Source organism: Equus przewalskii, chromosome 11 (assembly GCF_037783145.1).
Source record: "Equus przewalskii isolate Varuska chromosome 11, EquPr2, whole genome shotgun sequence".
NCBI lineage: Eukaryota > Metazoa > Chordata > Mammalia > Perissodactyla > Equidae > Equus > Equus przewalskii.
This window is the reverse complement of record NC_091841.1, coordinates 9129917-9143674: the sequence shown is the minus strand read 5'-3', so window position 1 is coordinate 9143674 and position 13758 is coordinate 9129917. Positions and strand designations below refer to the sequence as shown.

Sequence of the window (13758 nt, the reverse complement as noted above, 5' to 3'; positions counted from 1 at the left end):
TCTCGATAAACTTCAAAATAATGAAATCATATGGAGTATCTTTTCTTTTTTTTTCTTTTGTGAGGAAGATTAGCCCTGAGCTAACATCTGCCACCAATCCTCCTCTTTGTGCTGAGGAAGACTGGCCCTGAGCTAACATCCATGCCCATCTTCCTCTACTTTATACGTGGGACGCCTGCCACAGCATGGCTTGGTGAGCGGTGTGTAGGTCTGCACCCTGGATCTGAACTGGTGAACCCCGGGTTGTCAAAGCAGAACGTGCAAGCTTAACAGCTGCACCACCAGGCTGGCCCCAGAGTATATTTTCTGACCACAGTAGAATCAGATCAGAAGTCCGTAAGAAAAAGATAACTTTAAAAACTGACAAAATGGGGCCAGCCCTGTGGCCGAGTGGTTAAGTTCGTACCCTCGGCTTTGGCCGCCCGCGGTTTCACCAGTTCGGATCCTGGGCGCGGACACGGCACTGCTCATCAAGCCACGTTGAGGCGGCGTCCCACATGCCACAACTAAAAGGACCCACAACTAAAAATATACAACTACATACTGGGGGGCTTTGGCGATGAAAAGGAAAAACAAAACCCTAAAAAACAAAAAAAGAACCTGACAAAAGTAAGCAACATACATTTCTAAGAGTATGATTCAAAGAAATTACAATGGAAATTAGAAAATATTTTAAACTTAAGGATAATAAAAAGATGACAAGTCAAAACTTGGGAATGCACCTAAAACAGCAATTAAGGAGAAATTTACAGCTTTAAACGCATTTTTAGAAAAATAAACACTGAGACCAGTGATCTAAGCTATCAAGTCAAAAGGCTAGAAAAATAACAGCAACTTAACCTCATGAAAGTAGACAAAGAAATTAATCAAGAAAAGAGCAGTTAATGAAACGTAAAACAGATATATAGTAAAGAAAAATCAACGAAATCAAAAGCTGACTCTTCGCAAAGATTAGGACATTGGCGTACCTACAAGACGGATCAAGAAAAAGAGAGAAAACAAAAATGACCACTGGCAGGAAGGAGAAAGAGCGCACCATCCAAATCCTACAGACTTTAAACAATAATATGACGAGTGACTTTATAGCAATACAACTTACAATTTAGACGAAATGAATAGATTCCTTGAAAAACACAATTTGTCAAAATGAACACAAGAAGAAGTGGAAAGTGTAAATAGTCCTGGAGCCATTAAAGAACTGAGTGTGCAACAAACGTGCTGGATGCTGCCTGAGAACAGGGGCCACGTGGAGGGGGCAGAATAGGAGGACAGCTGTGGGTACCCGCTGAGGTCCCCTGACCAAGCTTCGAAGACTGTGGCAGCTCTGCATACTCTCCCCTTTCCTTACGCACACAGACACCCATCTACTCATCTCCTCTTCTTGTCCAACTACTATCGGATATAAGAATTATTGCTACAATTTATGCAGTTCACACAACTGACATAAATTTACACAACTTCTTCTTCAGATGTCTGTGGTTTCCTCGGCTTCCTGAGTCCGTGAGTTTAATGTCCTTTGCCAAAGTTTGCAAGTTTCTAGCCATTACTTCTTCAAATATTTTCTCAGCCCCACACACTTTCTCTTCTCCTTCTGGGACTGATGACATGAATGTTCTATCTTTGTGACTGTCCTACAGGCCCCTGAGGGTCTGTTCATTTTGTTTTCTTCAATCTATTTTCTCTTTGTTGTTCAGACTGAAGAATTCCTTTGACTTATCCTCAAGTTCACCAATTTTTTCCTGTTATCTCCATTCACCCACTGAGCCCATCCAGTGAGTTTTTTTTTTTTTGAGGAAGACCAGCCCTGAGCTAACTGCTGCCAATCCTTTTTTTTTTTTTGGCTGAGGCAGACTGGTCCTGAGCTAACATCTGTGCCCATCTTCCTCTACTTTATATGTGGGACGCCTACCACAGTACGGCTTGCCAAGTGGTGCCATGTCAGCACCTGGGATCCGAACCGGCAAAGCCAGGGCTGCCGAAGCAGAACATGCACAATTAACCGCTGTGCCACTGGGGTGGCCCCCATCCAGTGAGTTTTAAATTTTGGTTACCATAACTTTCAGTTCTGAAATTTCCATCTGGTTCTTCTTTATATCTTCTGTTTCTTTATCAAGACTTTCTACTTTTCCATTTGTTTCAACAGTGCTCATAATTGCTTATTAGAGGATTTCTATGATAGCGGTTTTAAAATTCTTGTCAAGCAATTCCAACATCTGTGCCATCTTGGTGTTGGCATCTGTTGATTATCTTTTCTCATTAAAATTGCAATTTCCCTGGTTCTCAGTATCATGAGTAATTCTGGATTATATCCTGAACATTCTGAGTATTACTATGAGATGCTTTCTTTTAAATTCTCTATTTTAGCAGGGAGCTTAGGTTCAGAATCCATGTGCCGGACCCCTTTTGAGGGCTGTGGATTGCCTATCAAGTTAGTTTTCAAAGACTTCATAACGCTCATCTAGTCTGCCCAGCTTGTATGCTACCCGGGGGCTAATGTGACACCTGGGTGGTATTCCTCACCATCAGTTATTTCTCAAAGCTTCTGAGCGTGGATTCCAGTCAGTTTCACGCACAGGCTGCTTTGGAGGGAGCGGGGAGTGCACCCAGGACCTTACACACAGATTTAAAGGATCCCATTTTCAGCTTCCTCCTTCCTATAACCTTCCCTCCACTCTCGAGTTGGGAAGGAACGAGGTGCCGCCTCTTGGCTGTCTGTTGCGTGGTGCGGGCTGGCGACGGTGGACGGGACTCCTCCCCAGCAGTGTCTGAAGCCCTTTGCTGACATCCACTTAGTGTGGGGCACGGATGGTGACCTGTCCACCTCAGGCCGCACAGTGGAGGAGTGTCATCTCTGCTCCTGTCTCCTGTTCCGCAGGGGGGACGGTCATCAGGGCTCTGCGTGACAGCTTGCACAGTCACAGCATCTGCCTGGCAGGGACGCACACTTTCATGGTGTCCACTGGCGTAGAGTGGGTAGACTCAAAACGGTTCCATCTGCAGGGCTGCCCTCTTCCCGGTCCTTCGGCAAGAGAAGGTGGGTTTCTCTCGTCTTGTTTGTTTTTAATCTGTGCCTGTAAGTGTTACAGGCTTCTCTAGCACTGAGGCTGGGGTACACAGGAAGGGAGGGAGGGAGGGAGAAACCCACGGGAACTCATTGCAGGGCCACCCCTCAAGTCCTGAGGTCCCTAGCCAGTCTATCTTCTTTTCCCAGGAATAGGGTGAAATGTGCTTAATTGATCTTGTCCAGAATTCGAAGTCGACAATTTATTAAGTTACGAATATTCAAGTAGAATTGTGACTACATTAAAGAAAGAAGTAATAATTATCCAGAGATTGATATTACGACTATTGGGACTTTGTGTCTCCCCTCTTGAGGGAGAGAATGAGAGGTCTTTATATGTAGAAAGAATAGTTGCATCGTGTCAGAAGAACAGAGATGTCACTATCGCCGTATGGAAGTTCAAACGTGCAGAAAGGCGTGTATCGAGGCACAGGAGCCAAAGGGGTGGGCCGTGCTAGTCATTCACTGTTGTCTCACAGCCGCTCCCACTTCTACCTCTGCTGTGTGATGCTGGGCTAAGACCCTGCCAGTACTTCCCCTCTGCTGGCTGGCTTCCCGTTAGGTTCCGTCAACAGGGGGCACTCGAGAGGGACTGGAGAAATGGGGCAGGGAGCTACCTCCCGCCTGCCGACAGTGTGGCGCTTCACCCCAGCAGTGGGAGGGGCTCCGGCCTCTTCAGCATTCCAGCAGCAGCCCCATCTTGCCCCTCAGAAGCACGAGCACCGGCCAGCCAGCGGCCCCTTCTCAAAGGTCGAAGGCCCAGCACTGGGTGTATGTGTGTGTGTGGGGGGGGGGGGGGGCTCCTCCAAGCACCCGATTCTAATAACGCCATCCTCTTTCCTTCTCCCCTTTGTCCCTCCCCAACTGGAGGTGGCACATGCTTCCTGGAGTTAGCATCTCTTTACGGCTTCAGCATCCCTCTCTGCTCCCTCAGCTAATGCCTTGTATTAGAAAACTTCATCTATTAAATTCACTCTATTGAAACAACTAGTGTGCATTGATTCCCTGACGGATACGGATTCTTATTTGTGAATATCAGAATATGAAAGAAATGCTCAGGGGTTTTTATCTTGGCCAAGGAGAGATTTCAACAAATGGGTGTCAGTCACTCCATCGGGTCCATGGTGGGAACTGACCGTGCTTTCATTTTAGAATTGCCCTAATGATTATGACGCGGAAGATTTTTTCAAATGCTAGTATACATCCCTATATCTTCTTTCATGAAGCAACTCCTTACACCTTTTGCCTGTGTTTTATTGACTTTTCTTATTATTGAGCAGTTAGAGTTCTTTACATATTTTGGATACTAGTCCTTTACCACGTATATGTCCTGAAAATATTTTTCCCAATCCATGACTTCCCTTTTTTTTTTTTTCTTAGAAGTGTTTTAAGCGTCATCAATTTTGATGAAGTCCAACTTATCCATTTTGGTTTCTTTTGTAAATCATGCTATTTGTCTCCTACTTAAGAATCAATGCCTAGACCACGTACACCAGGATTTTCTCCTATGTTTTCTTCAATTGTAATTCTTACATTTTTCTACATAAGTGTAGTTCTTACATTTAGGACTAAGATGCATTTTAAGTTCAACTGTTATAGACAGTGTGAGGTGAGGGTCATGAATTTTTTTTATATATGGATAGCAAACTGTTCAGCACCAGCTAGTAAAAAGACTGTCCCGTCTCTACTGAAACAACTTGGGTCCTCTGCTGAAAATTAATTGACCATACACGTGTCATCTATTTCTAGACTCATCATTCTGTTTCATTGATCTATATGTCTAATTTACACCAGTACCACAGTGTCCGGATTACCAAAGCTTTATAGAAAATCTTAAAATAAGGCAGTCCTGCAACTTTGTTCTTCTTTCTCAAAATTGCTTTGGCTTTTTCAGGTCCACTGTGTTTCCAATGCAATTTTAGAACTAGCTTGTCAATTTCAATTTTTAAAAAAAGCCTCTAGGATTTCGATTGGGATTTCTTTGAATCTATTAACAATTTGGGAAGAATTTACAGCTTCATAAGCATAATAAGCAACTCTGGATCCTTACATATGGCACATCTCGCCACTTATGAAGCTGTTCTGCAATTTCTCTCAGCCATGTTTTTAGTTTTCACACCAAACATACGTGGCACACACTTTATTAAATTTTTTCAAGCATTTAATTTCTTACGCTAGTGCAGGAGTATAATTTTTCACAGCTTTTTGAAAATATAGTTGACATACAATAAACCGAACCTATTTAAAATGTATAATTTGAAATGCTTTGACATCTGTATAAAGCAGTAAGACCATCATCCTAACTAAGATAATGAACACATCCATTTCCCCTGAAAGTTCTTTGTGCCCCTGTTACTCTCCCCTCCTGCCCTTCACAGCTCAACCCTCCACCCCTTCTCCAGGAGACCACTGACCTTTGATGGCTAAAGATAAGTTTGAATTTTCTAGAGTTTTATATAAATGGAATCATAAAATATGTTCTTTTTCATCTTGCTTCATTCACTCGGAATTATTTTTAAATCCCTCCGTGTTGCTGCATGTGTCGACAGCTCATTCCTCCTGATTACTGAGCAGTATTCTGTTGTATGGATATACCACAATTAGTCTAATTAGTTTATTCATCAACTTTTGATAGACATTGGGGTTTTCCCCTCCAGTTTTTGGCTACTACAAATAAAAGCTGCTATGAATATTAGTGTACAAGTAGTTGTGCATACATATGCTCTTATTTCTCTAGGGTAAATCTCCATGGGAGGAACGGCAGGGTCACATGGTAAATGCATGTTTAACACGTTCCTCAAGAAAGATTAGCCCTTCATTAACATCTGTGCACACATTCCTCCACTTTATACGTGGGACGCCTGCTACAGCATGGCTTGATAAGTGGTGCATAGGTCTGCGCCCAGGATCTGAACCAGCGAACCCTGGGCTGCCAAAGCAGAACATGCAAACTTAATTGTTACACCACAGGGCCAGCCCTATGGTTAACATTGTAAACTCCCAACTGTCTTCCAAAATGGCTATATCCAGATTATGGATCACAGGAAGGTGGAAAGGCATGCAAGGTCACGATACTTTGCTTCATATCTTTCCTATGCACGCTGGTAATGAAGATTTACTCACTCCTCAAATATTACTGAGCAACTGCTGACAGGACTGAACTGGCTTAGGCACAGAGGATACAGCAATGAACAAGACAGCATGGTTCCTGCCCTTATGGGGCTTACATTCTAGAAGAAAAGCAGACACTCAACCACACTCTTCACAATTGATTACTTGCTTACAAAGAGGTACAGAGTACTCTGAACCTAACCCAGTCTGGGACGCTAAAAGTTTGAGATGGTGACATTTGAGCTGAACGCTGAAGGATGAGTAGCAATTAACGAGACAGCGACAATCCTAACACACAGCGGTAAGTGTGACCAAGGAGGAGCCCTACGTTCCAATGTAACTCCCCCGTGACAGAAGTACTTGTGAACTGATTTATTTATTCACTTAATCAGTCAAGCCTGCTCCCAATTCCTGCGTGAAAATAACCCTAAGCTCTAGCATAAAAAACAGGATTCAGGACAACTATCACCCACCACACAGCAGTGTACTCACTGAGCAGCCTCTGCGTGGCAAGTACTATGTAATTTTATCCAGCGTAAGGAAACCCTAACGAAGTATATACTGTTCTTGCCATTTTATGTAAGAATAAGACCCAGAGGGATTAAATAACTTGTCCAAGGTCATAGAATGGTCACTGACAGAGCAGAAATTTTGGCCCAGAGCCATCCTAACTTTGTCCATAAAATGAATTACTATGCAATAAATAACTTTACAAAGTTACCCTAAAGCACCAATGGTAGGGGTGCCTGAGAAATTTATTTGTCTTCTTCAGCATCAAGATAACGTAGTGATGGACCACTGGAACGCAGATGGTTCTAAGCACGATTTTTGAGGACCAGGGGTCTCTGACGGGCTGGGATCCTCAGGAAAACAGTGGAGCGTCAGGCAAACTTGGACTCAAATCCCGGCTCTTCCACTGAGCAGCTGTGTGACTGCAGGCAAGTGCCCTCACCTTGCTTAGTCTTAGCAAAGAGAGAAAAACGACGACTGCTTTGCAGGTTTGGGACAAGATTGTAACGTATGCGAACCCCCAGGGCATCGACAGGAATAGTCAGTTGTACACAGAAGTTAGGAAAGTTGTGCCTTCCAGGGCATCTGGAGAAGATTCCGATTAAGAGAGAAATGAGGCGTTTTCCTGGCCCCGACTCCTCTGATACGCAGCTACTTCCGTAAAGGTTGTGTGGAGTGAACACGGGTCTTCAGAGGACAGAGGAGAAGACGCAGGCTCAGGCGCTCCGGGTTTTGTGCTCCCTCTCTTTAGCCCATTCTGTGCTGCTTGAAACAAACTCAAGCGCAAAGGAGATCCCAGGTTTCCATATTCATGATATCAAGGTTTCAACTCAAGGTTGAAAGAAATACATTTAGTCTGCATTTCCTTTATCGGACCTCATGCAGACCAATGGAAAACACGGAAGAGGCAGCCCTCTGTCCGTCTCAGCCACCTCATTCTGAACGTCCCCTCTGACCACAGACATAAACACATGAGTATAGTTTGAAGCCACTCATGGAATGAAGACAGAAAATACTGGCAGGAAAAACTGGTCTTTTTGCCAAGACTCGGCTAGAGAAACATGTAGGTAATTTGCTTTTTTAAAAAATGGAAACGATATTCATTCCAATACCCTAGATGTGATGATGGGAAAGACATCTCTATGAATGAAAATAAATCAAAGAAGGCGAAATGTATGCTTTATTCACTACTCTCATGCCTTTCACTGGCCAGTAACTATATCGACAAGGGTATTACACATCAGCCTATTTCACAACAATTTCTTTTACACTCACATGGAGCTATATATACATATAAAACCTAGGAAAACTTGAATTTTTAATTTTTGGCGGTGGCGGTGGTAAGAGGATTCCTACTTCTTCCCTCTAAAATCCACTTTTAACTTAAGGGTTCGAAAATAAATTTCTCTAATAAATACAGGTACCAAATATGGCTTCATTTACTAAAATGTCATGATTTCTTAGAACCTCAAATTCAAGAAACCCTGAGTCAACTGAAGAAGATGGTTCCCTCTGCCCCAAAGTCGGGGTGACTCCAGGGGACAAGCTCCCCCACTTTGCCCTGCGCCAGCTGGAGCTGACTGATCTCTACCCTGTTTCGCTTGGGCCTGACGCACCGCCACAGCCCTGCAGCGGCCCGCCTCTGCCTGTCACCATCGTGCATCTCATGAGCATCCTCCCTGACAGAGTTCATCAATTCCTCTCGCTTTCCCCAGGCCCCGGCTCTGGCACTTTCCCCTGGGGAGACCTTTCCTGGTCTCCATACTTAACCCTTGAACCCAGCCTAATCCATCAGCCGCACCGAACGAACGGTGATAGAGAACGCTTCTCCCTAAAGACAGGCGGCCAGCCTCTCCACTTAAAACCCAGAAAGAAAGCCATCAACGGGGTCTGCTTTCTGTCTGTCAGTGCCGCCAGCTTCTTCACTTACTGACATTTTTATCGCTGCTGCGCCCAGCTGCCTGAGTCAGGGACGAGCTGCTCAAGGAGACATCAATTAAGCGCTTGTTAAATGCCACAGACGCTCTTTTGAAAACGTCCCCTGAGACTCTCCTTGGGAGTTCCCAAAACCGGTGGAGGGCACAGCTGTCATTTTGGAATAGGGTTTCCCCGAAGTTTCAAAGCACAGCTTCATAACCCATCCTCCCATGCACAGCTTTTGGACTCTCAGAATTTAGAAATTAGGACTTTAGAGAATGAAATATAACAGTCTTTCTTAGGAAAGACAGGTAATATTCGAGAGTAAATATTAAATACATAAATATGCTGCTTCAAACTTCCTTACCTCATAACCAAACTGCAGCTCATCAGAGGTCAGCATGATGATGTCGTCGTCAATGGCCAGGACCGCCTCCGTCTCGATCTCGTCGTACGGGAAGAAACGGTTACTCAGCTTGTTCTCAGCAGTCCTCACGACTTTTAACGGGACTCGGATTTTGGGCCAGAGAGAATCTGGAAAAAGACAAAGCAAGGTGCTGATGACTCTCCGAACTTCTCGGGGGAGAGAAAGTGGTGAAGGCTTCATATCACGACGAGAGGGAAGCACCAACTCAGCCACGGCTCTCATGCAATCCACACGTGTCACTGTGCAGGGGGACCTCGCCAACGCGTCTTTATAATATTTTATATTGTAAATGTGTCTATCCTTACAAGAGTACTAATTCTCAATACTGTCTCAACCAGAACGTGCAAAGGGGCTTCAGCTCACAGCTGAGAGACAGAGAGGCAGACGGACTCGCCCAGGATCACGGTGACAGGGGAGGGCTCCACCTGGACGGCCTCCGTCCCAGGCCGGGGCTTGAACGTCAGAACAGTGCCACCTCTGCAGAGCACCGTCAGGAGGGCGCACCCCTCTCATACCCTGCTGTAGCTCTGCTAGAAAGGACACGGCAGGTGCCGAGATGGCTGCCCCGGGTGCCCACCTCCACCACGCATCACACACAGCTACTCAGGCTGCGCAAACCCGCCCCTCACAACCCGGGTCCACTGAAGGAGCACAGCTTTCTCACTAGCGCTGTACCCCCGCGCAGCCCCCTACACTGGTTCACGGGGCCCGGCTTCTCATCACGACCAATTTACAGAGTAAGTATCAAATTTCTAGGTCCAATTATGTGGGATTTTCTAGTATACTGAAGAAACACCAACCCATGACTTGCCTTCTATTTCTTCCCATAATCCTTTGAAATAATTGAAGCTATTCAACCGCAGGCTCCTTATTGTAAATGTCGCATTCAGCACAGCCTGAAATTAATCCTGCTCTGGTGCAATACCATGTCCTTAACCTCACGGTCCTTCACAGGGCAGTTTGTTCTTCACACGACATCTGTGACACGAGACTAGGAAGGCTAGGTATCACACTGCTTCCAAAAAGGCCATCACGTAACTGTGGGAAGATCTGGCTTTTGTGGGTCTTGAAGCCCCAGAAGGCCTGTGGCCTCCCCAGTCACACACTGAGGGAGAAGCACGACAGAGGCAGAGTCAGAAGGGAAACGGCTCTTTACCCACTGCAGCTACAAGATCTTACTTCTGACATTTTCAATATATCCATGTACCACACTGCGGGGGCGCTCCCGCGGTCTCGGAGGAGGCCTGGGCACGTGAGAGGCCTGTAATGAAGGAGATGTGTACAGTCTTAAATAAGCCCAGAGCCTGAAAAAGCACGGAGCCTAACAAAGTGGCCAACTCCAAAAGCAGCATGTTCAGGAAAGGACCGAACCAGAGACCTGAGGAATGGTCCCATGGGCCACTGCCTTTTCATCAAAATCATAGTTATCTGTAGTTTCATTCCTGGCACAGAACTACATAATCGATAAGTATCTTTGGAAAAAACAGACGGCCACAGGACTGAGAGGCTGGAGACCCGAGTTCTGCGTTATCCAGGGGGTCTCAGGTAAGTCCCTTCTTCTCCAGTAAGAAGCAGAGGGGGAGAAGGGGACCTTTACTAAGCTGCTAGTACACGCCAGACTCTTCACAGACACAATTCCACTCAGTCCTGACAACTCCATGGGGCGGAACTTATGTACAAAGTAGTATTTACAAGGCCCAGAGAGGCTAAGTAACTTGGCCAGGGTTACAGAGCTAATAAACAATAAGGCCAGTAGTTGGATCTAAAGCTGTTTAGCATCAAAGACCAAATAGGACCTGTACCATCTACTGTAGCCTGAAAATCCCGGTTCTCTAGATAAGGAACAAAGCAATGAAGTTCAACAGTTTTCTCCAGCAATCATCTTTATTCTCATTTGCTTCCCACTCCCACTTCCAGATAATAAAATCGCTGTCATAAATCTACTGTCCTAATCCTTTAGGCTTAAAAACTGTTGGGAACTCCAAAGACGTTTGTTTATGTGGGGGATATACAACACACACACACACACACACACAATTTATTGTATTCTAAATTAAAAGGGGGGAATTTTTAAACAAAAATACACAAGCACACATTCCAGTAGCCAACAGAGTGATGATGTCACCCTACGTCACGCAGCCTCTGGAAAATTCCACAGGATGCTTGTGAAAGAACAAGTGATGTGGTATTATTATGAAAATAATTTTAACCTGATGGACCCCCTGAAAGGATCTCAGGGATGTCTAGGGGTCCCTGGCCCACACTTTGAGAACCTCTGTACCAGTGTGTGCTCAGATTCGGGTATCACCAGGGAGAGAAGTAGGAACAAACTGGTGGAGAGTTTGCGAGGTGTTAGGAGGGCAGTGCAGATACTAGAACCCGGGATTTCTATCAAGTGCTTAACGACACTCAATGTGCCAGCTGTCAATTTACTGCCCCATAGCTTCAAATTCGCCCTTCACGGCCCTGTTTGTGACACTGGAACTGGAGCCTGTAAAGTTTCCCCTTTGCCAGCTGGGGCGACAGCATGGGCAGTGGAGGGCACTGGAGGACGCTTCGCGAGGAGGGGCTCTTCTCCCGGGTCAGGCGCGCCTTTTTCACGTCCTGCTCCCTCAGGACTGGGCCGCAGGCAGGCAGGCAGGGGCACTTAACTCCAGCAGGTTTAAGTGGCATCCCAGGGGCAGCTTCCACCAGGTTCTGCGGACCCCCGACAGCAACTCGGCTGAGGCTCTCCCCACAGGTGGTTCCAGGTGAGCTTGCCGAAGCCCTTGCCACTTTCTCAGCAAGTTCAGCAACACCCGCTGGGCAGCTTCCTGTAGGATCTGTAGGTGACCACGGGGGCGGCTTGTTTCTCACCTGCCAGCCTCAGTCTGTGGCTCGTCAGCAAACCTCACTGTGCGGTGGGCTACAGACCCAGCAGGGGAAGGGCTCTCCCAGATTGATTTCCCGTAATCTTTAGACTCCTTCTTACCCTTTAGTCACTGATCTCCTCTTAATCGTTAATGATTCTTTCTATTAAACTTTTCCCATTCAAGTTACTGTGTGGTTTCTGTCTCCCACCTGGACCCTGACTAATACACCAGGGCTGTCAGAAGAGTCATAAGACAAAAAGGGAATTGTTCTCCACGGCCTCTGAAGTTAGAACCACGACCAGCGGCTGGGGACAGTTACAGGGACATTGATTTAGACTCAAAATAGGCAAGAGTTTTCTGACATAAAGTGCCTTACGAGGGAATGAAAGGCCTGCAGCACCACCACGTGCCCTTCTACTTGAAACGTACTCACTTAGGTCAGATTTCCTCTTGGCATCAGACGAGAGGTCAAACAAGACGCCTCTGAGGTCCCAGGACTGCAAGAGGCAGTGACACCTCACAGAAAGAACCGCCTTGGGAAACAGCTTCACGTGCCAGGCACACCCCTCACTAGTCGTGTGAGGCGGGACAAGTCAATCACTTGGAACCAGTTTCTCTGGCTGCGAAGATGGGACGGTAACAGCACCTTCACAGGCCTGACCGTGAGACCCAGCACGGACGCGCTTAGCAGCACGGGGCCCGGCACATGGCAGACACCCACTAAACATCAGATGTGCTTTCCCTTGAAAGTTCGTGTCTATTTACAACCAAAGGATTTTTCTGAACCTTAGGTGGTAGTGGCAAAGTGGTACGTGTTAGATCTGCTCCATGACTCTGACAGTCCACTGGCATGTCCCGAGCTTGTACCTTCCATGTCCACTTTTAGACAAACAGAATACCTGCTGTTAATCCTCTAGAACTGAGAAAATCTAACACACTAATGAAACAAAAGAACAAGGGACTTCCACCATGTTAATTTCAACAGGCAAGAAACAGCTGCTCTTCTCACAGCATGCGCAGGAACCAGGCGGGCTGCCTCGCCGAGTGTAACACAGCTCTACCCTGGATGAGATCTGGCCTTTCCCTTGCGGGGCGTGGACAGCATCTAACCACGGGCAGCCTTCCACATTCTTCACCTCCACATATCCAAAGAACTCCTCGACACAATGTCCACATGGGACTAACTGGGCCCGGTAAAGTCTTTGATGGGGACGTTTCAGAGAGTGATGAGGCCAGAGAGGATGACGTGGGGTGCAGACGGGAATGGAGAAGGCATCATGGCTTTTCTGGAAATGTGACCTCCCGTGCCTGGTCTGAGTGAGGCTGGGCAGCCAAAAGTCGGCTTTGCCGAAAGGAGTGTCCATCCCAAGGACAAGCTGTCTGTGAACCACCATTACCACAAACCAGGACTCTCAACAGGATTCCCAGTTCCTCCTTTTCACATTTTCCAAAAATCAGGCCTCCAAGAAAGAGAACCACCATCTTCTCAGGCTCCAGCATCCCTCCTGTGGGTGGACACGAGGGCAGCAACCAAAGAATAAGCGTTATAATTACTCCCTGCCCTCCAGCCGATAATTCTGGTAGAGGATTTTAATTCTGTTTAAAAATTAGGAGAGGAGCACGAGGTAGGAAAAAAACATCAGTGAGAAAGAAGAGAAGTTTTTTTCCTTCCATTAGTATTTTGAAAAGAATAGATTTCTTTTTCTGTCTTTGAGTCCCTGACAAGGATTTCGTTCTTCTACATGATCCCAACCAGAGAACCCACAAAGCATGATGATTTTCCCACGGCTAAATGGTCATCTACAGAGACACAGTGGGCTCCATGCAAAGGGCAGGAGCCTTGGGTCCAGAGAGACCTGTGACTACTGCTGGTTCTGCCA

The 13758-nt window shown here is 46.2% G+C and overlaps 1 protein-coding gene across 2 annotated transcripts in view; it reads right to left on the bottom strand.

The window, feature by feature from the left end:
• EXT2 (exostosin glycosyltransferase 2) overlaps nt 1-13758 on the bottom strand; it is a 145584-nt gene that overhangs the window by 31905 nt on the left and 99921 nt on the right. For both annotated transcript variants that reach the window (XM_070564874.1, XM_070564875.1), the window contains exon 10: nt 8967-9133. In XM_070564874.1, coding sequence (XP_070420975.1) covers nt 8967-9133 — 167 coding nt within the window. The remainder of the gene's footprint in view (nt 1-8966; nt 9134-13758) is intronic.